The sequence below is a fragment of the Oxyura jamaicensis genome, chromosome 2, assembly GCF_011077185.1.
Source record: "Oxyura jamaicensis isolate SHBP4307 breed ruddy duck chromosome 2, BPBGC_Ojam_1.0, whole genome shotgun sequence".
Classification (NCBI taxonomy): Eukaryota; Metazoa; Chordata; class Aves; order Anseriformes; family Anatidae; genus Oxyura; species Oxyura jamaicensis.
Genome location: NC_048894.1, coordinates 54,679,660 through 54,706,735, shown reverse-complemented (window position 1 = coordinate 54,706,735; position 27,076 = coordinate 54,679,660). Strand labels below are relative to the sequence as shown.

The window sequence follows — 27,076 nt, the reverse complement described above, 5'->3', positions numbered from 1 at the left end:
TAACAAATCTTAAAGAACCTCTCTGCTGTTGATCTTAAGGCTCTTTGGCTTAAATCAGGAAGCAGAATATGACACCACTGACACAAAGCCAGCAATTAGAACTTCAACGTATCTGTGATGGTAGGATTCTGCTTTGGTTCTAGAAAGTATTCCTACAGTACCTTTGAAAAGCCACATGTTAATCATCTATATAAATCTTCAATTTTGATGTTTTCCTTACCCCGTTTCTTAGAAATACTTAATCCAAAGCCAACACAAACATTGGAATCCTTTCTCCAGTCTTTGATGACCATGGAGAGAGCCTCTAGATCCCCAAATTAGATGCAATGGTATTATTTCCTGGCAATTTGTTAATAGTGGTATATGGTAGTGGTGATATAGGCAGCACTGAAGGCTCTTTTTAAAACAACATAGATTCCCAACTCAAGCTCTTGATGAAGCACAGAGCGCAATTCTGTGCAGGATGGTAATTAACTCCTGTCACAAGAGTAGCCCTCCACAACCACTCACTGATTTGTACTTCCAGAGAGGCAAAAGTGCTCACAGAAATGTGCTTTCTTGAAAATTTTCTTATTCACTGCACTTTTCCAAGTATTTCAGAGTCAAGGAGGCAAAAATCATAAAATCAGCATGTTTATTCAGGCAGATAAGTATTCATTTCCCACAGGAAGAAGGACTCACCCATCTTTGTATCTAATATATTTATATATTGATATCCAATATATTTATATATTTATATCTAATATATTTATATATATTCGTGCATATTTCTATTTTTGCACGTATTTCAGTAGATGTGAAGGTGGGAGGAAAACACGAGGCCGTCAGACAGCAAGCAGCAGCTTCAAGGCTTACCCTCGGCGCCCCGCGGGCGGGGGTGCTCGGCGCTGTGCAGGGCGCGGGCGGTCCCCCCGCAGCTCCCCTGCCGCGGATGCCTGGCGGGGGCCGTGCCCGGTTTCACAGGCGAGCGGCGCGCAAGCGCCTCTCGCTCCCCAGCTCCGGTGCGATGCTCTCGGACGTGCGAAGGGGATCGCCCTGCCTTTCCCTCCTGCCTTCTGCTTTCTCTCCGGCACCGCTGCCCCACTTTTCCAGCGTTTAGCCCGGTCTCCTGGCTGGGTTTCATTTTTAATCCGCCAATCTTATTATTATTATTATTTTATTTTTTTTTTTAGTGTTGCCCACCCCCGGGAGCCCGTTTAGCACCCACTCTCCGCAGCTCTTGCTCCTCCACGTAGCTGCATCTAAAGGGAGACCCGCCTGTTGATTATTCCACGCACCTTCTGCCCTTCCACCCCCCACCCCTTTGCTACCCCTCCCCCCGCTTGATTTCAAACCTTTGGATGGTATTTTTGTGTCATTAGGAGATTAACATCCCTGGAACACCAGGGGAGGAAGGAGGAGGTGGAGGAAGAGGAGGGTGGAGGGGGAGAGAGAGAGAGAGAGACAGCAGGCAGGAAGGTTGTCATATTGACACGAGTAAGGCTCTCCTCCCGCCGTCCCAGCCACCCTCGGCTTCTCGGCGGCAGCGGAGGGGGGCGTTTGCAGGCGCCGCCGGTTGCGGACGGCGGCAGGCAGGCGGGCTGTGCCCGGTGCCCGGTGCCCGCGTCCGCGGAGCTGCGGCGGCGAGGGCCGCCGGCGGGTGTGCGGCCGCGGCTCCTGCTCGCGGCCCCCCTCTCTTTTATGAGCAGCGAGGCGGAGGATCGGCAGCCGGAGACGCCAGGAGGAATATTTTTCACGGGTGTTTATGAATGGCACTGATATGGAGGAAATACCGTTTCAGAAAGTCAAGACCAAGAGGAAGAAGTGCTGCCACTGCTGCTGCTCCCCTCCTGCTGCCGCGGCGGCGGGAGCGGGAGCCGGGCTGGGGGACCCCCCTCCCTTGCTGCTGCTGGATGCCATCGCCTGCGAGGACGAGTTCGACTGCAAGGAGCTGGAGGCTCTCTTCCAGAGCTATAACCTGAAGCTGGAGCAGACGTCTACCCTCAAGGCGCTGGCCGTCCTCATTGTGCTCACCGCCAGCCTGGCCCTTGTGGAGCTGCTCTCTGGACCCAGCCTGACCATCTCCAAAGGCTCGCACCCGGTGCACTGCATCATCTTCCTGTCCCTCTTCATCGTCACCAATGTCAAGTACCTGCAGGTCACCCAGCTGCAGCAGATCGTAAAGCTCACCTTGCTCTTCAGCTTCACCTTCTCCTTCCTCTGCTGCCCCTTCTCACTTGGCGCCTATGGCATAGAGCCCCCCAGCGCCCCCGAGCAGGGCATGTGGCAGCTCATGCTGGTCACCTTCGTCTCTTACTCCCTGCTACCCGTCCGGACCCTGCTGGCTATCGTCTTCGGACTGGTGGTGTCCGTCTCCCACCTCATCGTCACCGCCACCTCCGTCAGCACCAAGAGGCAGCGGCTCTGGAGGACGGTGAGAGAGGCCGGGCCAGGCCGGGCACTGCAGCACAGCCCAGCCGCGCGGTGCGTGCCCGGCGGGCGGGAGGGGAGGCGCGGAGCAGCGCGGTGCCCAGCGCGGTGCCCACCAGGCACAGCCAGCCGGGGCGGCGGCAGCACCCGGTGGTGACCGGGGAGCGCCCGGTGTGTCCCTGGCGGGGAAGGGGGGCGTACGCAGCTTGGCTTCGGCGGTACCTGTAGTTCCCAAAAGTTTCCTGGAGGCCGGGGGCTTAGGGTGACTCCCGGGGGAACAGGACCCTCGGCTTTGTCGCTCAAAGGAAAACGGGAGCCTTAAGGAAGGGGAACCATCCAAGCGTTTCCACGCTGGGGCAGGTCCAGGGGCACCGCATGCACAGTCAGTGCAAATTCAGCACGTATAAAACTGCTTGACTCACTACGAATTTGGCATAGACAATAAGCTGCGTGTACTAACAACGCTTTGTGTTGATCCGTATTCTTGCTATCTGTCTCAGTCTTAGACCATTCATGCCCATAGCCCATCTCAGGAGGGCTCTGCAGAAAAACTCAAAGGGAAGCCCACCTCGTTGCTCTCCCAGGGAGCAGGGCATTCCCACTTCAGTTTCCCCATGGCATTTGCTGCCCCCTCTCCACAGGCATTACCTGGTATGCCAGTGAACTTCCTAGCAGTTCCTTTTCCTCTCTGCATTAATCCAGCAAAACCTCCCTCTGCAGCAAGCATCGTTGGAAACGTGCTGCTGCACTCCTCCCCCTCCCCCAAATAGCTATTTATAGCCCTGCAGGGCTTTCTCCGGCTCTCATGGCCTGATGGACCACACTGGCAGAAGGAGGAGGATGAGGGGATGAGTGTATGGGAAATGCTAAGGCTGGGAGTCAGGAGTTGCTGCTTCAGGCTCCATTATATGATGCCTGTGAACCACTGGGAAACAGAAATATAGAATTTTTGTGTCCTCCCTGGTATCGCATCGATCATGTTTGCCCTCAGGAGAAGCACATGGGTTCTGGGATCTAAACTGGTGTTAACTAACAATTTAATGAATAATTTAAGTATTTAGTACGTTGCTTCTGATGAATTCTGGCATTATTCTCCATGGTCTTGTAAGGCTGTGCTGTGATGCTAAGACACACAGTTGGTGCAGGCATAAACATAAGCAGACTTGTACACCTTTGTGTCCAGAAGTGTAAATTTCTTCTCCCTCCTTACATGCACACATGCCCCATAGTGACATACATATGCATACTGGACATACATAAGGACAATTAAAAGACTGGGATACTGAGACATACAGGATTATTCATGGCTTCATGCTGCTGAGCTGGTGGACAAAATAAATTGTATATTTTGAAGGGGAAGAGAGAGATAAGCTGAGCTTTATGATTTACCCAGATAATCTGATGGTCTATTTTTAAATGCGTGGTTTAGTTTCCACGAAAGGGAGAGCAGATGAAATGCAAAATACTAAAAGGAGCCTTCTCTAAAAGCATCCAAAAGGATACTAAAAATGATAGAGTATATCTCTTCAGGTAGGGCTGGAGATAGCTCTTTTTGCTAGAGTACCAATTAGTTCTTGTGGGATTCCAGGCTATCCTGTCTGCCCTGACACAGAGACATATTTTACTTGATGCCAAGTAAAGCTCAGTGTGGCTGTTGTAGATGAACAATGTAAAGAAGCTGACAATAATGTCACTAATATATCTGACCGAGGGCTTGAAGATGAACCATTTTAAGGAGAGGAAATTTGCTGTCTTTCTTCACACTAGTTTAATTCAATTATTCAACAGGCAAGTAGCTAGCTTATAAATACATAGAATCATTTGACTAGCAGCTGATGTAACACATGTACATTTCTTCTTCAGCACCCTCTCCCCCCAACCAAAGTAATTTCAGTAATTTGTGTGCAGATCCCTGAACAAGTATGCTTTGCTGATAACAAGAGGCAGAAGCCTGCTCTGAGTCAAGGGAAATAACTGTTAACTTCCATTGCACAGAAATGTATGTTGATATGTTGCATATTTGCAAGCAAAATGTCTTCTGATTTGAAGACTAACCTTGTGTGTAGAAGGGACCCTTCTCTTATATAAAAGTTGTTCCTTCTTTTCCATAGAACAATTTTAAAATTGAGAAAAATTAAGCCTTGTAAAAGCCACATCATCTGAATTTTATTTGCCCAGCCTGACAGTAGCCCAGTCTATTTTGTAAAGGGCAGAATGGATGCTGTCTCTCAGTCTGAATCGTTTTAATTATCATTGGATTTTATCATGAACATCCTGGTGCATGAAGACACTGCATGCAGTCAGCCTGTCAAGGAGACAGGATTGCTCTATGCAGAGCTGCATCAGTGTAAATCTCTGTGCTTTTTCTCCCAGTCCCAAAACTTAAATGAAAGGGTGAATTTCAGTTGTTAAATTGGAATGTACTGCATCCAAAAGGCAGAAGTACCAGCACCAGCCATTGAGACAAGTTTTCTCTTAAAGGAGTCAGAGAATCATATAACATCCTGAGTTGGAAGGGACCCACAAGGTTCATCGAGTCCAACTCCTGGCACCACTCAGGTCTACCCAAAATTCAGACCATATGACTAAGAACATAGTCCAAACACTTCTTGAACTTTGACAGGCTTGGTGCCATGACCAAGAAGCTTTTGATTTTTGGATAGTTCAGGCAGGGAATGAATTTAAATGCCATTTAACCTGAGGTTTGAAAAATGCAGATCTACTAACATCCTTTGAAGTTTAACTGGCAAATTGTTAGCAAGACCAGGTGCTTCATGGTGTTTCAAGTTCAACCTATTAAAAAAAAATGGACATACGTTATGTTCTGAAGTGGGTTTTGGGGTGAACATCTTCTCTTCCATGCTCTGTGAGGAATCTCTATATGCAAATCTTTGAATGTCACAAGCCTCACTGACTTCAGTAGTGCTGAATCAGACCCTGAGTGGGTCCCATGGCATGCTTAAAATTTGCATTCATATAAATGTGCAAACACTTCAGCATATTAAAATCAATAGCTCAGCTCATTGCGGGAGTAGTTTTTTATGACATCTACACAGTAAAGCACATTTATTTCAAGTGTGATCGTTTTCTGACAGCGTAGTGTTGTCTCTTGATGGTCTGTGTAGATCACAGGCTCAATTCTTCTAGCTCGTACCACCATTACATGTCACATCAGGGCTGAGACACAGGAATGTGGAGAAGTGAGAGGAGAGGAGGAACACAAGTGTAGGAAGGCAAAAGAAGCTGGGGGGGGGGGCAACATGGCAGAACCCGGGCTTCATCTTTCCAGTCAGTGGCTGGATTTTACCCAAATTGAAGATTCCAGTCTGTCAATCTGTCCTTCTGATTACCTAAGGGAAATGTTATAATGGATAACATATATATACATATATATACATATATATACATATATATATATAAGTAGAATATTAATCACATACAAAGTATTACAGGCAACATTGACCACATTCATGGCAAAAGGCATGCTGACTTCACAGATGTTTTTGTATATCTTATTTGACATTGTGATAAGGATTTAAATAGCATATATGAATGATAGCATTTTGATTATGTTAGTTGGACTCTTTCACTTGCTTTGGAGTCATGGAATAAGATGTTCATGCCATATCTTGTCTTGAGGAAAAATGTGAGGAAGCATCCACAGCAGGCTGAACCTACAGATGAAGGTTTAATGACTTGTCATCTTGAATGACTTGTCATCTCATTTTTTTTGGTTGATTTTTTTTTTCCCTGCAGCTGGCAGATGTACATTAGGTGCCTCAGAGCAGTTAAAGAAATACAAAACCCTGCACCAAGGAGCTTAGTCCATTTTTTTGTTGTGATACAGAGAGTGGGTGTTAGAGAGATTAAGGGCAGATAGGGTGAGGAAGGCAGAAGCTGCTCACAGAAATTACTCAGCTGTGGCATGTGCACAGTTTCATGATTTATTGTTAAATAACTGCTTTTTATCACTCTAAATATTTTGTTCCTTTCTCTTTAAAAATAAAATGTATGCTTGTTTCCAGAAAATTCAGAAGCAAATCATATACCAACAAAGTGCCCTCACACATCACCATATTAATGAAAGAGCAAATATTTTGAGAAAACCAAAGTTCCAACTTGAGTAATAAAGAGTAGAAGAAAGAAAAGTGCTGTCATAAATTAGTGAAATTATATTGTTTTCAGCAGTGTGGAGAAATCAAATTTGTAGTATTTTTTGTCTGTATTTAAAACTGGTTTCATGCTTTCATTTATCTATTTTTATGATTAGAGCTTTTATTGATTTCAGCAAGTAACAAATTCAGCAAGTAACAAATTAATAACGGGGAATGGGCAAACTATGAAGTGTGACATGAAGGAAACTGGTAGCAGTTATTTAAAATAGTTAAAATATGAAAATTTCATTTAGTATCTTAACTCTGCAGGTTGGTGTGATAGTAATGTGGAATATCATGAGGAATTATCATTATCATATCAATGTATACTTAGTCATTTTGATAGTATTTAAAATGTAATTAAGGAACACATAACTGACAGAACTGTTAATCTCCACACCTCTGTTTCTCACACAGAAGGCTGAGACTTGCAGCCTAATAAAAAGACAGCTCAGCTCTGTTTCATTGTTTTTGTTGTTCTGTGCAAAGTTCAGGTTTTCTGCTGCATGCATAAGAAATATTGCTGAGGCACTGTATGAGTTCATTGTATGGTGCTTTCCGTATATTTGTATCAAAACTATCTCTAATTTTGCAAATATATCTATGCACTAGTAATTTGTTTAAATGCACTGTTTTCCTGTCTTTCCAAAGATTGGGACCACTGTTCTTAGAGACTGTTACAAGGACTTAATCTGTCTTGTCAGTTTATGAGTCTACACTCGTGAAGCTTAGCCCAAAATCTCCATTTGCAAAAGCCGTATTCTCCGGCACAATCATATACTGAAGAACTGAGCTTGGTTTCTGTTAATCATTTTTTCCTTCTCTTGGGAAAAAGGTATCATACCTAAGCTAGGGAGAAATTGTCCTTCTCACAAAATGTTTTACATGCCCCTGAAGTTGTCTTTTGAAGTTGACTTAATGTCACTGATCCTCTGTAAATGTAACATTACCTAAAGTTCTCAAAGAAATTCTTATCATGGGAAAATATAATATGCTCTCCTGTTTTTTTTTTTTTTTTTTTTTTTTTTTTTTTTTCCCTTGTGTGTGATAGTTGCTGCCATTCCACTTGGAAAAAAATTCAAACACTAAAAAATTAGAGTTACAACTACTTTGTACAAGACAGTTGTAAACTCTTTTTTGTAGGGTTTTGAATTAAAAAAAAAATTGAAACCTGATATATAATGCACTACTGTGTTACAGTAAACTTACTGTAAGACTGTTCCTAAATGATTTTATTGAATGATTACAAAGCTAGAAACATATATGGATTTTTTTGTTTGTCTGTTATTGCAGCTAAGGGGTTCAAGAGTGAAGCTGAAGATGCATGAGGGAAAGGCCTTTTCTATTTTAGAGTCATAATTCAAATGTAGGTTGTAAAAGTTCAAGTTTCTTTACTGCTTGAAAGAATTTTGATGGCCTAACAAAGTGCATAATACAGATTGATTATAATAGTCTGGTTTCTGAGGTGTAACCATGAAGTTTTTTTTTTTTTATATATATATATAGCATCACTGTTGGTAACACATTACTCAGTAGTAAACTTAAAAGTTTTTCTCATAGTTAGTGGGTAAACACAAGTGCTGTATTGATTAAGATTGCTTATAAGGTAATGTGTATGACTTTTGTGGAATTATAATGAAAGTTCATAGGGCCTCATCATCAATGGTATTAAGATGTATAACAATAGAATGGGAGGAAAACCTGCATCCAGAGTATGTCAGAGTTTGCTGACATGTTTGAATTTTAACATGATGGGTAAGTACTGTGATTCTTACTGTGGCAAAAATCACACTGAGCCTAAATCAGTCCCAAAGGAGAAAAAAGGATTTTGATTTATTGGCAAAAGACAGCAGTGCTACATATAAGTAGACACTGGCTATAGTATAATTTCATTCTGAGGTGTATTGCAATGAATGAAAAGTATTTTGAGGGTCTTTCTTTTTTTGGTAAAAGGGGGGTACGTCTTCCGGAAACTGCTGTGTTTAGTGGTTTAAAAGCTGACATGCAACAAACTATCTTGGAGTAGCTGAAGAAGAGAAAGCCATCTTGTTATGGAAAATTTCTTGGGATCAGTGTAGATGTCAAGGTCTATCTGTGGCTTTGGCATATCTCTGTAGGTGTTGTTTGGTATTATCAGTTAAGACTGAGCATTGTTTGAGTTTACTTCTTTTGAAGACTTTCATGTGGCAAAGGAATAACATATGAAAAATCTTCTCTAGTTAACTTGATATAATTCATTAATCTAATCTAAATCATAAATCTATTCTTCATCTTCATTCAGAAGATACAGTGCTTCATGTTAATGCATCATCTCTTCACTGGTGAATTTCTAGACTGGCACATTGATTCCCTGAGCACGGTGAAGAATGTAGGAATGCTTTTTAAAGGCTAAATTACTGAGGTGCTAAATAATCAGATGCTAGACTTCCTTTTAACAAGAACAAAAACATTGGTTCCACCTTCTACTTTATGTATTAATTTAGTTCATACTAAACTGTCAGAAACATGACTGTCAGTGTCAGTCAAACATCATTCTAAACACAGGAAGAAAGAGTATACTCTTTGCACCAATCTGTTGATGTTCTTGGGGTCTGAAGCACATTGTCACTGCATGGAGTGGTTCATGTACAAGTGCTACATCATGTTTCTGCCAGCAGTATAACATGTGCAAACATAGCAGGAAATCCAGCTAGCACATTTTCTCCTGTGACTCAGGGAAACTAACACAAGGCTTTGCATACAGAAGAGGAGATCCTCGATGGTGACGAGCTTTGGTGTACCATGTTCTGGTACATTCACATTCTGTACTATGGAGTCATTCCCTCCACTTTAGATTAGTTGTGCCTGTGCCATTAGTAAAGGTGTGTAACTGTACTGTGCCATCTGAGGCATGCTTTTGGGAATCTGTTGTTCAAGCTTAGATGTGTATATGTGCAAACTCTATCAAGTAGCCAGGATCATTTTAGCAATACAGCCTTCATCCTTCTCTGTTGTAATCTCATTTTTGGGTGGATTATACAGCGACAAGAGACATAGATCTGCACTGCAGCTGAGAAACACTGGGAGATGTTTTGACAACCAGAACACCAGGCAGAGGTCTGGTGGAACCTGGTTTAGGAGACCATCTCACTGGCAACTTCAAAAGCCAAAAGCAGAAATTGAGCCTCATAACCATCTTCAGTTCTTTCCTTTGTGGAAAGACTGTATCAGGAATCCAGGAAAAAAGCAGGAAAGACTGCACAGGGCTTATCTGTTTTCTGGAAAGTAATCTTCAAAGGAAAAGTTGGAAAGGTTTCGCTATTTAGTTTTTCTTAAATGCAATGTCATTGTGTAAAGCAATCTTATCTAAAGACAGATAACAGAGAGTTAGCAAATCCTGGTGATAACTGTTACGTTATCATCACATATGCCATCTATGTCCAGAATAGTAAACCTGGAAGATGTTAGCGGACATGATGATGTGTGATGATATGTGGTGCTTGAGTAAAGCCCTCTAAACAGGAATCAGAAATCTCTAGTGTTCAAGGGCAGATATGCAAAGTCTAGTAGGAAAGCAGGCTCCTAGTTGAGTGATTAAGGTTAAACAAATAATCATAAGTCCAGCTATTTATTTCTGGATTTCTAAAGCAGCAATCAATGGTCCAGTTTTACTCTCAGGTCATAGTTTAAGTCAGCATTACCACTGAAAAAGTAGTCTGTTGACATGGATACACATCCCTGTTCACCCATTTTCACCACACAAACACTGCTGAAACCCTGCACTGAACGGATCAGGGAGCTAATGCAGATTAGAATGAGCCTAGCAACGTGGGCTCTCATCCTGGGTTTCTTTGCAGGCACAAATAAGCTGGGATCAGGAACAAGAAACTAGTGAAACAGAGAAGACAGAACAGTTTTTTTGTTTGTTTGTTTGTTTGTTTGTTTGTTTGTTTTTCAGTGGTCTGTCAGTTTATGTCCTTTTCACTATTGTAACAACAGCTGTATGGACTTCACTGATATATGAACTTCAGTGGGAATAGAGTAAGCCCTAATAACATCTTTTGTAAAATGCAACCTAACTTTATACTTTATAGTCACATTTGTATTAATTTAAATAAGGAAGTCCAGAAAATAAGTAAATCAGATGATATAATTAAAGGTTGGTTTGGTTTGGTATATCGGCTAAAACAACTGCTCCTGGAAAATCTTTCAACATGGGTGCCAAACACTTGTAACCAGTTAGCAAAAAGAAATTACTGTTAAGGAACAACAATTATATTTTCTTATGTTTCAAAGACCCCTTAAAAGTAATCCAAGGATCCCCACTTTAACCATTAATATAGAGGAGCTAGTTCTTCACATGGTACCAAAAGAAGGAAGTTTGACCTCAGTGCCAGAGAAGCTCAGGGAGCAGATTATCTTGAGTGTCATCACGCAGCACTTGCAGGGCAACCAGGCAATTAGGCCCAGTCAGCATGGGTTTATGAAAGGCAGGTCCTGCTTGACTAACCTGATCTCCTTCTAAGACAAAGTGACGCGCCGCGTGGATGAGGGAAAGGCTGTGGATGTGGTCTACCTTGTTTTCAGTAAGACTTCTGACACTGTTTCCCACAGCATTCTCCTCAAGAAACTGGCTGTTCTTGCTTGGACTGGCATACGCTTCGCTGGGTTAGAAACTGGCTGGGTGGCCAGGCCCAAAAAGTTGTGGTGAGTGGAGTTAAATCCAGCTGGAGGCTGGTCACTAGTGGAGTCCCCCAGGGCTCAGTACTGGGGCCAGTTCTCTTTAATATTCTTTATCAATGATCTGGATGAGGGGATCGAGTGCACCCTCGGTAAGTTTGCAGATGACACCAAGTTAGGTGCGTGTGTCGATCTGCTTGAGGGAAGGAAGGCTCTGCAGGAGGATTTGGGTAGCCTGGACCGATGGGCTGAGGCCAGCTGTATGAAGTTCAACAAGGCCAAGTGCCGGGTCCTGCACCAGGGGCACAACAACCCCAAACAGAGCTACAGACTGGGAGATGAGTGGTTAGAAAGCTGCCTGTCAGAGAAGGACCTGGGAGTATTGGTTGATAGTCAGCTGAATACGAGCCAGCAGTGTGCTCAGGTGAGCAAGAAGGCCAACAGCATCCTGGCTTGCATAAGAAGTGTGGCCAGCAGGGCTAGGGAAGTGATTGTCCCCCTTTACTTGGCTCTAGTGATGCCACACCTCGAGTGCTGTGTTCAGTTTTGGGCCCCCCACTACAAGGACATTGAGGTGCTTGAGCGAGTCCAGAGAAGGGCAACAAAGCTGTTGAGGGTTCTGGAGAACAAGTCTTACGAGGAGCGGCTGAGGGAGCTGGGATTGTTCAGCCTGGAAAAGAGAAAGCTCAGGGGAAACCTTATCACACTCTACAGGTACCTTAAAGGAGGCTGTAGCGAGGTGGGTGTTGGTCTGTTCTCCCACGTGCCTGGTGACAGGACGAGGGGGAATGGGCTACAGTTGCGCCAGGGGAGGTTTAGGTTGGATATTAAGAAGGTTTACTGAAAGGGTTGTTAGGCATTGGAATGGGCTGCCCAGGGAAGTGGTTGAGTCACCATCCCTGGAGGTCTTTAAGAGACGTTTAGACGTAGAGCTTAGTGATATGGTTTAGTGGAGGACTTGTTAGTGTTAAGTCAGAGGTTGAACTCGGTGATCTTGGAGGTCTCTTCAAACCTAGATGATTCTGTGATTTTGTGATTCTGTGAATTCACTTTTAAATGTGGCCAGTAGCAAATACAATTTGTTTAAAGATTTTGAATTTGTGAAGATTTGAATACCATTTGAGGCACTTTTAAATGGCCCAAAACTTTAAAAATTGCTTCAGTTTCCATAAAGGTGTTTTATGTTAATATCCGCTACGGTGAACTGAAATGAGTGAATCACTAGAACCCATTATTTCTGCAGTAGTTAGAGGCAATGGTTTCATTGATACCAGTTATAGAAGAGGCTGTATTTTTGAGATTGAAATTCAATAGATTTTTCATGTTATTGTGGAAATGTTATGTGAACAAGTTATTTCCTTCAGAATGGACAGAAGCTAGTTTTTCATATAGAATAGGCAGTTTCTACCTTGTGCTATTACTTCGGCTATATTTGGCTTTAAACGCCTAAGGCAGATGCACAAATATATATATATTGATATCAAAATTGATATCCTGCAATAATCTGTGCATCTTAGTGCTGATGCATCCAGTCATGGTCAAGAGCAGAAGTAGACAGACGTACAATATATTTAAATACATCTTGCAATATCTTTAAGGTCTTGAATAATTCTGAAGTTGCATTCATTCAAACAAAAATGTCTTGAAGTAAATTCTGGAAGACAACAGACTGCTTTCTTAAAATTAATGATTCAGTGCTTTAAAATGCATTACCTGTATATCCTGAAATCAGTTTGTTTTTGCTGTAGTATCTTAGGAAAGCTCTGTCTGCTTAAGATAAATCTTTAATACTTTTTTTTTTTTTCTCATTGCAACTGAAAAAATATGAACACAGTGCAAACAAGGGATTGCTCAAGAACCTTGCACATCGAATTATAGACTGAAATTCAGCTTGTCTTATTCTTATTTACCACTGATGTTAAGGAAATGCCTAAAGTGTCAACTTTGATTAACTTCTCAACTTAATGCTTGCTGTACCAGTGCACAAATAACAGGCAGTCCTTTGTCATCTGCTAGACATGCAAAAGAAAAGGAAAAAAGACTTGAGAAGAGAACCAAGATTTTTCAAAATGGAGGTCAGTCAGAATAGATTGCAAACCTGACTCCAGCTGCAGTTGTCTGGGGAAAGAATTTTATAAAGATGAGACCTCATCCTAAACACCACAAATCCCCAGGGAATAGTTTAAAATATTTCCATTTGCTCTAGGCTAAGCCATACTGCCATGTTTTTTTATTTTCAGCTACTCTGGTCTCCATGACTTGGGGAAGGGTGTTCATAAAAGAGTGAGGTGTTTCATGTTACAGTTAAATGGAGCATGTTTATGAGCCACTTAAACTTTTTTTTCAATGTATTTGCCTCAGTAACTTTGTTATTAGCTGCATGGAGATGTAGATGAAAGGTAAATTTTGTTTACCCAAAGCAATTGCATGAATTTACAGAATAAACAAAAGCTGTTCATCTTTACATTTTCCAATATCAGTTGGAATTGTTACACTTCTTCATGGGCAAAATGAAGCTACAATTATGTTTTTGAATAATTTTCCATCACTTTTTAGCAGAAACCATCTATAGTTTATACATATATTTTAATAGCTATTTATTATAATTATATATCCCAGATATATTGCCGAGATATGTATGAATGGACTTATGCCAGAGCATATTGTATTTTAATTCTGATATTCTGATATTGCCAAGTAGATGTAACACTGAGCAATGTGAAATCTGGAAAGAAAAAAAAAAATAAAAAGGAGAAGAAAAAAAAAAAAAAAAAAAAAAGCATGGTCCTTAAATGCTGTTTTCTAAAACAGTTATCTTAATTTCTGTCTGACATTTTTAAAGAAATATTGACAGGCTTTTTAGAGGCAATACACTGGTTTACCTGCAGAGGGTTTTTGCTTATTTTTACTGCATGATGTGAAAGAGATATAAGATTTCTGTACCTGGCCAGGTTGAAAGGGAGCTTGTGTGAGTCATTAATTATTTAAACCAAAAAAAAAAAAAAAGGGGGAAGCTGTCCTTTAACCCCATCTTAACTGATGGAATTTTCAAGGAGCTCCTTTACAGAATTCTGAGTTAGAGGAATCTTGCACGTACGTTACAGCCTTTACCTGTAGCTTTATGTTTGGCAGCACATGCTTGAAGCATACCTTAAAAGAACATATGAAAATAATGAAAGAATAGATCAAAATATGTATGTGAGGAATCTGAGTAGTTTTGTTTTATAAAATACCATGCAAAATTACCATTTCCCTTCTCATCTGCTGTCATTTGTGAAACTTCCACTGTGCTTGTTTTTGCTATTTGAATATTGCAAATGCTAATGTAAAAGATACAAGTGCCTACACAAAGAACCGATTTATTCCAAAAGTTATTGAAAGAAGTATGCTGCCTATTTTCTATCTTTTCTCTTTCCTCATTCAGTTTTTCCCTCCCAAAGGAAATGAGTCAGAGGCCTCTTAACTTGTGCATTCTGTCTGTCTCTTTTCCTGATTAGTGTTCTTGCACAGACTTCTCACAGATTTCACCTCCACTTATCTCTAGGTGTCTCCCTGACTAGAGGAATGTCTTTTTTACATCTTTTCTGGATTAGTTTATTACATGGAGCATAAATATTTCTGCATCTTGTCTGCAACTCCTGCTTGTGCAAGACCCTCAGAAGAGGAATTCATTTTGGTGCAGCTTTTATTCCTTGTGCTTTTCAAGAGCAGAAATTGATGAAGAAAAGAGAAAAATCAGAGTGTTCTGCTTCATCCTGGAATAAACACTTCACCTAGTGACTTCAAGTGTGGTTTTGCTTGTGAATGAACTTCAAGATTCTTCTTTAGACCATTTTTCAGTATCTGAGTCTAGAAAAGAGGACATAAAAGGACTGTTTCTGCACAGTGTTTTGTACAACTTAAATTTGTGAAATAGTGGCTAAAGGTTTGGTTTTCAGTGTTGAAAGAATTTTTCTAAAAATAAAGCTAACTGTGGTCCTAACATTATGAGCATTTTGTCAGTTAAGTATTAGAATTAATTCAAGTTTTTCTGCCTTCTTAATTTTATCTTTATGAATTTTATGCTTTTTGTAAGGTGGTCTCTCATTTTTTTTTTTTTTAAATTATTATTACACTGTTGGTCCTAAGCTTACTGAGGTTTCTGGGTGCAGCCTTCAGTTCATTATTGAACAGTAGTAAATGGATATGTTGACAGTACTTAAACAGCTAGTGTTCCTTTTATTTCTTTTTCTATTTAGTTGGAAGTTCTTGGAGCAATCGTGATGAAGAAATGTAACATTATAAATATGCTGCTTTTGACTTTCTGTAAACACATCATAAATGTATAACTTTACAGGTTTTTTGCTTGATTGTTTTGTTTCTTGAAATATCATTTATCCTTAGAGAAGGGAAACACATACACAAAAAGAGCAAACAAACAAACAACAACAAAAAAACCACACCGCTCAACCTCCTTAAAATGAAGTTTTTTGTTTGCCTTTTTTTTTTTTTTTGTGAATATATACTGGCAGTTCTCATCTTCTGAAGCTTTGATGCAAATCTTAAAAGCCTCTGGGACAATATAAAATGTGGCCCGTAACAAATATAGTTTCCAGGGCAACAAAAGGGCCTGCAGTATCATAAACACTGTGTTCTCAAGGAGAAATATTTGTCTGTCTGTTGCAAGATTATTTTACATTTAAGCACATTCATTTTAAAATAATATCTCCTCATGAAAAAATACCTCTAGCATACTAATTCAGGTCTGGATTATTTGGAAGTAAAGCAAGGAGATATGTTGTACAACTGCACTTTTAAGTGAGGGCTGCAAATAGTGTGATATAGGAAGGCTGTCAGATTTCCTCAGGTCCTGTATCTCTTCTCTAAAGCCCAACATGGGGATGACATGCAGCCCCTTCTCAGTGCCCCCTCTCTGTCGGAAGATCACTGTTAAATCCCAAGTGATGGTTTTATTGCTATTTGTAAAAAGGTATATTTTTCAGGCTGACAGAATACATTTGGGTGGTAGCTGTACTACAAAAAAGTTTATATTTTGTTATTATATCAATGTGTACCTTCCATCTGAAAAAAGTGATCATGTTTATGAGTTTGGTTCAGAAACTGTATGCACTCATATACACATAATTTTTTAACAGTTTAATCATTTTCTGTGACTAGTGCCATTTTTGACCTTTAGGCTTTAAATAAAATTCTTTGTTGTTCTGTTCTGTGATGATATACTTCTCCACATGATCACAGAATTAAAAGTTTGGTTTTTTTCTGTATCCTCTTTAACTATTAAGGCAGGACCAGGAGAGAGCATATATACCCCACCCTTATATGATGTAATCTATGTAGTATCTGAACAATTAATTAAATGACTTGGCTGGACTTAAATGACTTGTCACTAGATTGAAAGCCAAGTCCAAATCAAAGATGCAGAAAATGGTTTGAATATCTTTATAACTGTGCCTGGGGTGATGTATTTTCAGTATATGCACTATAATTAGTCTTGGTGAGATTTAGAGAACAGGGTAAATACTGTGGTAGTATTATTTGGTTTTCTTGTGCAGCTGAAGAGGTGTTTTTACATACAGTAATCTTGGAAAATGAACCAGATCTTTTCCTCAGCTTTGCATAATTCTTCCAGATTTATGCACCAAATGCGTTCATGCATATATGAGTACTATACAAAACAATGACCTAGATTACGAGCTTAATTATGTGTACTCAATTTAATACATTTTGAAGAGTTACTCCAGATTTTCACTAATTTTAAGTAACATGACAACCTGTACTTTTTTTGCTAGACAAATGTATCCGGTGAAGTTAGTTCACAGAGTATTAGAGGCTCCATTATTTCTTATTTTTAGTCTATTTGTTTGACCATCTATCCATTCCTCTTTCATTCTTTCCTTGCCCCCCTCCTCCCTTCCTCTCTCTTTTTCTCTCTTTTTCTAAGGTGTCTTCACAGACTGGAACTGTGAAGCACAGGTTCTCACAAGTATTCTCTCAATTATTTATGTCTCTGAGCACACAGGTTGGGTTTAAAGACAGTAAGGCATCTACATACATGCACGGATTTACACCTAATTCAACCCATGGATAGGCTGTTTTCAGCTGCTTCATAGGATTCTGCGTGACCAGGGTTTTACTAGAAGACACCCTGAAAACCGTGGATACCGGGGGAAGCTCTGGTTCACACAGAAGCAAGTTCTAAAAATAGGCAGGAAATATTTTGTGTGTGTGTGTTTTGTTTGTTTTTGTTTTGTTTTGTTTGTTTGTTTAACCAGTAGGGCTTAGTTTTATGAACATCAGCTTATGAATTGCTTGCTATTGTCAGACCTCTAATCAAGAGGGCCTCATAAAACCCGTGAAGTACACACATATGCAGATGAAATGGTCCAGTGTCCCTGTTGCCTTGGATGTTTACTGGGCACAGCAAAGCAAAGGTGGTAAAACTTTGAGAAACTGCTTTAACTACTTTTCCTCTGCACTTGTTTCTAGGGAGACCTGACTCTCCCTGTTCCTTGATGGAGGACTTTGGGCTTCTAGCTCGGGCCTAAAGTGGATGACTTAATGATTCTATGCTGTAGAGGCTGCCTTCGGATAATGCTCCAGCTGTGCCAGGTGTACTTGTTTGAACACCTCTGAGGATTACATACAATCTATTCTAGAAATGTCTTAGACATCAAATTCAGTTTGGACTGAAACATCCTAATGGTACCTAATCCTGCAACTCTCCATGATCCCAGCAGAACTAATCCTCTGAGACTAGGTGTTCTTGCAATGCTGAACAGGGCAATGCAGAAAGAACTTTTAAAGCAAGAACTTTTGTATTGTGTTGAAGTTTGTGTAAGCTTCACAGGATTGATTTCCTGCTGCATGGCCATTTGAGTGAGGACCACAGATTGGTGATTCCCTAAATGTGTATGTGAACAATGTGCATCTGTTAATTATTAGCAAGATTTTGTGTTTCAAAGGTCAATATAAGAATCACTGGTACCAAACAATCAGAAGTGCATACTGAAATGGTACTGGTGTAATTGTGCGATTATTTGCTCAGACATAGTAGTAAAAACTTATAGATAGGTGCTTCATTAATTACGGGAGCCTATCCAAACAAGAGAGGTTTATTTATAAATTCAACAATTAAGAATTGAACTTTTTCCTGATCCAGAATATAATTACCACCACAGCTCTAATGACTTATATAAACTGAAATTCTACTCTGTACTGTTTTTCACTTTGTTAATACTGTCTGGTTATAAGTATTTATTGAATAACCCCAGAATACATTAACCATCATTGAATTAGTACTGAATCAGTACTGAAAATATTAAATAAGAGAGTTTTCTTGTGGCCATATGTTCAGAAACAGGAGTAATATAGCTTGCTATGCTGAGATCTTATCCAGAAGAGGAAGAAAGATATGATCAGAGAGAAGCACACAGATAAGTGCTATTTGTGTTACCAGGAGGGATCATGGCTGGGCTATCATGTGGTTGTAACTGTACAGCCTTATGTTTTTGTTCTTAATTACACTGATGAGCACAAACAATACAGCAGTGGCACTGGGGATTTCCAAAGCATTAGTAATCACTGAAGACAGAGCATATGAGAAGAACATGCTAAGTTTGCACGCTAAGAAGTCTACTGAATATGTAGTTGTGGCTGAATTAAAGTGGTATGAAGATGTCTTAAAGAATAAAAGTATTTTTAGAATTTTCTTTGGCTGTGCTTAAAAGTAGCATCATGCCCCTTGTACACCTGAAAGAGTAAGGTTTCTCAAACCTGAAAAGCCTCCTACTTGCCTCTCTCTAATACCTTTTAGTGCTTTTGCCCAGAAAAGTAAATTTAAAACAAAAGAAAACAAAGCACAACTGAAAGAAAACAAAACAAAAACAAACAAAACCACCACCACCACCAACAAAACAGTAAAGATGTAGTCAGGGATTTTACTGAGCTGGGCAGTCTGTTAGTGAAGAAGAGAAAGGTGGTCTCTGCCTCCTTCCAAATAAATCTTTTATTTTTATGCTTGATAGTAAACAGTAAATATTAAGACTGATGTATAACAGTAATCAATGATAGTAATCATATCATTAATACATTCACATTGCCTTAAGGTGTATATCTGCACCTTTAGAAAAAAAACAACTGATTTCAGGGAAGGTAAGGAACTGTCACTTCTGTTTGAAAGCTTTCTGTATCTTCTGGAAATAATTTTTACTGTCTTTCCTGCCAGTCATTGTGATACCATGTCCTTTTACCTACATTTGAAGGTATGCTTCTGGTCAGCAGGTACTGAGCTCTTCTGCAGAGCACTTAAAATAGTTTGCTATGTGTGTGTCTCAGGCACTGATTTTTTCCAAGAAAAGGGTTTCTCATCATAGACTGAGGAATGGTCACAGCTGCCTGTAATAAATAGAGGTTTATACAGCAGAAAGTGATGCCACATGAAAGGACTGTAGTGGAAAGAAGAAAAGGTGAGCTCAAACTGAGAGCAGTGCAAGGGAAGTACCCAAGAAGCCTGCTGAATGTTAGAGGATTGCAGCGCTATGCTGTTTTTCTGCTTGCGATGAAGTGAGCCTCATCTCAGTTATTTGCTGTGTGTACAATGGTTGTAGGAGATATCTACTCATCTTTTAGAGAAGGGGAATCTGTCTGTGCTTTGTGTGACTATGGAGTTACTTACTGTATCTGTCTGAATATCTAGACTTTTATATCTTGTTTACCTTCATGGAGATTATAATCAAGAACATGGTATTTTCAATTATCAAATAAACTTTTTATTTTATGGCCTTTTACCTACTTCTTACAATTTTATGTTTCCTCCACTATGCTCAGGGCCTGGGGCATGTTCATTAATGCAGTTAGAACCGTTGCTTTTTTGCAGAGATTTTACTGTGCCAATGCTGTAGGTAGCAGGCTTTGGACATCACCCTTTTTTTTTTTTTTTTTTTTTTTTTTAGCATCCCATTTACCCCTATTCTACCCTCCCCTCCAAAAAGAAAAGAAAAGGCCTGGAAAAATCATTCTATTTGCTACCTTTACATGATTTGCTTTGTTAATGTATTATATTTCCTCCCCTATTCTGTATTTGTGCTGAGTAGATTAAAAAACAAACTGTATCTTGATCAGTCATCCTATGTTAGTTGGTCCATTAGGGTTAAAATTTGCTCAGCTTAGATGCAGTTATAATTCTGCATAACTAATAAGAACAAATGACTGATTTAGAGTTAATCTTGTCCATAATTGCCACACAGTTACCACTTAGAAGGATATGAAACTATTGTAGCTTGTCCAAAGGTGGGCAAAAAGATGGTGAAGTGTCTAGAAGGAAATCTGTATGAAAAGCAGCGAGAGATCACTTGGTTTGTTCAGCCTAGTGAAGAGGAGAGTAAGGGGTGATCTCATGGCAGCCTACAGTTTCCTCATAAGGGGCAGTGAAGGGGAAGGTGCTGATCTCTTCTCAGGGAACAGCCTGAAACTGCATCCGAGGAGGTTCAGGTTCAGTATCAGGAAGGTGTTCTTCACTGAGGGGGTTGGAGGGATAGTGGAACAGGCTCCCCAGGGAAGTTGTCATGGCCTCAAGCATGCCAGAGTTTAAGAAGGATTCTGATAACACTCTTAAGCTAATGGTTTGAATTTTGGGTGGTCCTGTGTGAAACGAGGAGTTATACTTGATCCTTGTGGGTCCCTTTCAACACAAGATATTCTACAATTCATAGAATCACTGCTGGCCATTCAGTCCAATAACTAAAATGGTGTTCCCTTTGCGGGGTGGCCACACTAGTGCTCGTACCAGTAAGGTACATGGGTCAGTGTGACTATCAGACCTGCAATGCCAGGTTGCTTGCCATGGTTGTTGCTGCCTGTCAGATGGATGTTTATGGTGGGAACAATACCATCCACACCCTGTGGCAACTGAGCTTCAAGGAATACCAAACCAACTCATACCTTTTGATGTGCCATGAACTTCACTCTTCTACACTGTGATTTGTATTCTGTTTAAATTCACAAGCAATAATTAGAAGGGCTAGCACCTAGAGCAACAAATTTAAAGCCAAGTATTCACAGATGACATTGTAATACTGATGTCTTCATCCTTAGTAGAAATCCTCTGGGTTCCAATATTAGAAGCAGGGGTAGACATTAGTGTCATGGTTTATTTGAGTGTGTGGACTCACTGCACAAAAATTGGACCTTTTAAATAGTAAGTACATAGTAATGGGTTTACCCTTGAGTAACTGTTTAAAGGAGAATTGCATTAAAACCGGAAATTCAAAATTTTCACAAATCACAGTAAATGGTATTTCTGAATTTAGTTTGTCAAACACTGTCCTTATTCCACTTTTTTTTTTTTTTTTTTTTTTTTTTTTTAACACTTACCAAAGAAGCATGCTGATGCTGATCAAAATATTAAATCCTGATTGTAAACATTTAGGCTCTCTCTGTTAATTAGTACCATCTGCATTTGGGAGGTTTCATGTGTGTTTCCAGGAAGCTGGGAGTCATTTGCAGGAGTGGAGAACCTTTATATACATTTACACGGAGTTACATGTCTGGGAAGGCTGAGCACTTAATTTAAAAATAAATAAAGCACATCAAGGGCTATTTTGTATTGTGTGGTATCAGAGTGTTAGTATCTCTCACTTACTTGTAAAGCTGTGAAAAACTGGCCACGTGAAGTGAAAGTGGTTATTATGGCATGACAGCATGAAAATTCAGTTTGAGTTGTAATTAGAAGTAATCAAGGACTGATGCAACCATGTTTTACATTTTGTATGTTTTGATTTTACAGTAATATTAGAGGTTATATATATAAGATAACATAAATATACCTATTTGTATCTTTTTGCAATGGATATTTTTGGAAGTAAGTTTATGTTTAAACTTCTTTAAGTAGGCTAAGATATTCCAGTTATCTGATAATTGAAATACAGTCAGTGACCTACATTCACGAGGAAATAATTTTTTTTTGAAAATGCTGTTCTAACTTTAAAAGAATCATTAATGGAACATATCTGGCAGCCCAATTTACATTTTAGATAACTCAGAATTATTAATTATCATGTTATGCCCAGGCAGACTTCTAATTTCTGCAGAGAAGTATCTAAGCCTTTGCAGCTTGAGACACCAAAAAAAAAAAAAAAAAAAAAAAAGCCACCCCAAAGCCTTTCCAGCCAAAAAGAACTGTGTAACAAGGGATAACTATGTAACTGTATGGTCTGAAAGGGATTTACTCTCCTATGGGTTTCCTACTGTGTTCTTTTGAAACTCTTGACTGGTTTACTGGGCTACCTTCATTTCTTCCAGATCTATTTTTAGTCTTGGTGCTTTGCCATGTTGCATCTCACTGTGGAGTTTCTGGTATATTGGTATACATATATCCGCAATGAAAACATCAGGTTGGCTATACAAAATGCTGTGAAACCAAATCTTTTTTTTTTTTTTTTTTTTCTGTGGTTTTATTTTATTTTATTTATTTTTTCCTCAGAGCTAGAGCCTCACACCTCTTTATTGCTGTGCTGTGTGCCCAGTGTGCATCAGCCTCATCTCATGCCATAGGACCAGCCAAGTTGCAGGCACATTTCCCCTGACAGAAGCATGCAGCCGCAGTACTGGCCAACCACTTCCTCAGGTCCAGGTTTTTCAATTTGGCAAGTATTTGGCAGGAAAGAAGAATTCACATTCAAAGGCAACAGGCAGTGGCACTGAATATTTAGCCTCTGCTCCTCTCCACCAAACCCTTCAGTAGAAATAATAATAATAAACTAAATAAATAAATATATAAATAGACAGCAGAAAAGCTAATTTCACTTTCTAGAGCAAGTTTGGATGTTTCTTTGCCATGTCTGATTGCTCTGTTAATAGCATCCCTTTTAGGTCATGAAAACAGAAGAGAACCTGTATTTTTCCACAAATTGTTCTTCCAGCTGTATTATTATGTAGAATCACTGTGAGAACCTGGCTGTTTGGCCTAGTCTGTCCCACTGGTAGTTTGATTTGCTTTGATTTTTCATACATAAAAAAAATTGCCAAGCAGGAACAACACTGCAACAGAGCAAACCAAAGGGGATGACTATTGTTTAAGATGCTAGATCTATTGAGTTTTGTCATCACTGCTGTGATGAGTGTCTCTCTTGGACACCATCATGGAGAAACTTTCTCACCCTGTTGGAATTCAAATCTGTAATTCGTGTTTTGGATCAAGGCAAAGCTACAAAGTTCTTGCATGTATTCCTGGTCATATTTTGTCATAGGCCCCATTAATGATTTTTTAACTGGGCAGTACAAAATAATACCTTGTGAAGTAACTTTAATGCCACAGCTAGTCTGCTTTGCATTAACTTTCTTTAATGGTTCCAAGCTGAACTCTTTCTCACAGCACAACTTTATTCCTTGCCGTGTTTTCCAGAGTGCCACTGCAGGGTAAAAATTTCCAGAATAAAATATTGTTTGACAAAGACGGGGTGCTTAAGATTTGTTTGGTTTTTTGTTGTTTTAAGTAAAAAGATTTGTGCAACAGTTAAGGGTTAAGAGCTGGCTGGATGGCCGGGCCCAGAGAGTTGTGGTGAATGGAGTCAAATTCAGTTGGAGGCGGTTTGTTCCATTAGTCCAATTTCTAAATTGATCATTTATTTTCAGTGGGCTTCTCCATTTATCCCAGCTATTTTGAGTTTAATTCCATAGGTAACCTCCTTCACACTCCAGGTTACCTACTTGTCTTACTTCATTTTTTAGATTTTGCCAACAACTCCTTCCAATTATACTCGTTTGGAGCACCCATTGTTGTTTCCTATTACCCTTTCCCATTGTTTTCCATACTTGGGGATTGCTTATGTTGCTCTCCATAGCCTCCCATGGCTATCGTTCACCTTGATTTGTTCCACCACAAACATAACTATTAGTTATGTTCAATGATTTAGCAATAATTTCAGCCAGATTTACAAATTTTTAGCAACTGTGGGGATTTCATATTTTACTCCTGTTTCCATTTCATGATAGAATGAATTGAATAATAGTTCAATATTGATAATCTGTCTTCATTTCTACCGAATAATTGATAAGGGAGTTCTTTTGGATCATAACATACGGCCACGTCACCTTCTCTGCATAGAGCATACTGAATTAGGTTAAAAATGCAGCTTCCTATTTTCTGGCCTTTACAGTCACAGACCGTATGATACACCAATGTTTGGGAGCTCAACCATCCCTTCCTAGTAATTACTATACATTGACTGCAGTTGTTGGTTGTAGCCTGGACCAAGGAACTCACCCCAAGTAGGACTAGAAGAGGTCCAGTAAGGGCCATGGTTATCGGTGGTCACAGCCTGAAGGGGTTGCAGCCCTTGGCAAACCTTCCCAGCCGCAGCACCGGTTCCCTATCCAGCCTTGCCCTCTTCCCTAATCTTAAGGGGTGTCCTTTTAAAATTTGCTCTCTTTCCAATTTGCAGGCTATGTCCCAAAAATCCAGTGTATACTGTAGACAGCCTATTGTTGTCTCTAGGGGATAATACGTAACTGATCCCATGTTATTTACAAATCCCCTCCCTTAATAGGTATCTATTCAGGAGTTTCTCTGTTTACCAATTTTACAGGAGTAATTACAATAAAATTCCCACAGCAACTTATACTCTTTGATGAAGACATCTTAAAGTCCGTCTGATAGTTAGCTTAGTTTCTCCTGGTTCAGATGCTACTTTCCACTCTTTCACTGGACCTTTTACTCGTGACACGTGCCCATCCTTTCTCAGCAGTTCTCACAGCTGTTTCTGTAGTTAATAAAAAAAGAAAGGGTCCTTCCCAGAGGGGAGATAGGCTCTCTTCTTCCCGTGTTTTTATTAGAACCCTATCTCCTGGTTTTAACTGGTGAATTGCAAATCCTAAAGGTGGTGTTTGAGCCATCAACCCAATTTCTCTTAGCTCTTTTAATCTCCTTCCAATGGTAATTATATATTACTGGATACTACAATCCTCAACTACATTGTTCCCTAGGGGCATCCCTTGAGAATAAGGTATGCCATGTAACATCTCATATGGTGATAATCCAGTCTCACTGTGTGGTTTAGTTCTAATGTTTAAAAGTGCCAATGGTAAGCATTTCGTCCAGGGCATTTGTGTCTCGATCATTAACTTAGCCAATTGTTGTTTTATTGTTTGATTCATTCTTTTACTTTCCCCGAGCTTTGTGGGTGCCACAGAGTGTGGTATTCTCACTGAATACCTAATGATTGACATAATAATTTTATTATTTTAGAAGTAAGGTGTGTGCCCTGATCGGAATCAATGTACTCGATTATCCCTTATCTAGGTATTAAGTGTTCTAATAATTTTTTTACTGTTTGTGCTGTAGCTTGTGCTACAGGATAAGCTTCTATCCATTGTGTTCAATGATCTACTATTACCAATAGATATTTTATCCTCCCTACCTTCGGAAATTCAGTGAAATCAACTTGTCTGCAAACTGGGTTCTAAGGAGTGCAGTTCCGGCTACTGTATTCAAGTCAATTCCGGAATACATTTTGAGGCTTTTCCTTAATCTCTCCAACCATTCTGTTGGAGACTCATCTTTTCCTTGTTGTTTGTTAAATGCTTTATTAATGCTTTGCCCTCGGGGAACCGCTTCCCTTATTCCCTGTATGATTAATGTTCTCAAATCCTTCATATTCTGCCTTCCTTGGAGTTGCTGATATTCCCAGTGGGGATCTATATTTGGCCATTTTTGGTCTCCCGGGGGTCCTGCCTGTTTCTGTTTTTCCCACACTCTCATTCCAGCTTGCCTAATCATTCCCTTTTCCTGGGCAGTAAATAAGATTCCTAAAATGGACTGTATTTCTTCCCAGGTGTAAGTATTGGGACCTAGGAATTGTTCCAGTCTTGCAGCTACTCTGAGGGGATCATCTAATAGGGTTCCCATTTCTTTCTTGGAATTTCTTACATCTCTGGTATTTAATGGGACTGCCACAAACCTGATGCCTCCCTGACTACCTCCGTGGGGTACCTCTCATAAGAGATACAGAGAAGCCCTCTCGGGTATGGCAGTCCTGCTTCTCGTACATGCAGCTGGAGGTCGGTCTAATTCTGGTGCTGTTGGTGGTGGAGGCAGGGGCAATGGTGGTACTGGTGGAGATACCACAGCCACCGGAGGGGGAGCTGCCACCGGGGGTGGATTGTTAGGATAAGGAGGTGGTAGGTTATCCAATGGCTCCTATTTATCATCTTTTTCTTTTTCCTGTTTTTCTTCTTTAAACTTCTCATCAGCTTTTAGTGTAAATATTGAGGCTGGAAAAGGACGTGAAGTCCTGATCCATAATCCTGCATAATCACTTTCCTTCTGGCTAAAGGGTTCCTTTGAATTTACATGTTTATTTAAGGCCTGGCAAATCCAGTCATCAAAGGATCCGAAAACGGGCCAAGAGCCATGTGGTCTTAAAGGATCCTTTGGCCATTCTATCATACAATACTGGACTAATTTTCATTTACTTTTTCCTTCTCTGGGGCCCCTATCGTTCCTATTTTTAATCATTATTCCTAATAGACTTTCTTGTGCTATGTCCGGTAATTTGCTCCCTCTTCTCTGGTCCCGGGTCTTCGATTTCGTCTGACCCATCTAGGAATTTTACTGTGGCAATTCCTACAGCCCTTGGTTACCTTAGTCAAGAGTGTCTTGCAGGGGGTTTAGGACCTATCACCCACCCACAAATCCTATAGGAATCGCTTTGGTCCTTCACCAGCCAAGTCCCTCGCGAGAGATTGGAACCTCAGTTAGAAGACCTCCACACTCTCTTCGGAACTAGATTCCGTCTCAGTCACACTCTTACACAGGCAACTGAATCCCACCCAACCAAACGGTATATGCATTAAATACT

The 27,076-nt window shown here is 40.2% G+C and overlaps 1 protein-coding gene across 2 annotated transcripts in view; it reads left to right on the top strand.

Moving 5' to 3' along the window:
- Positions 1-614: 614 nt before the first annotated feature.
- The window catches only part of ADCY1 (adenylate cyclase 1), a 163,049-nt gene continuing 136,587 nt past the window's right edge, over positions 615-27,076 (top strand). For both annotated transcript variants that reach the window (XM_035318420.1, XM_035318419.1), the window contains exon 1: positions 615-2,413. In XM_035318420.1, coding sequence (XP_035174311.1) covers positions 1,745-2,413 — 669 coding nt within the window. In that variant the 5' untranslated portion in view covers positions 615-1,744. The remainder of the gene's footprint in view (positions 2,414-27,076) is intronic.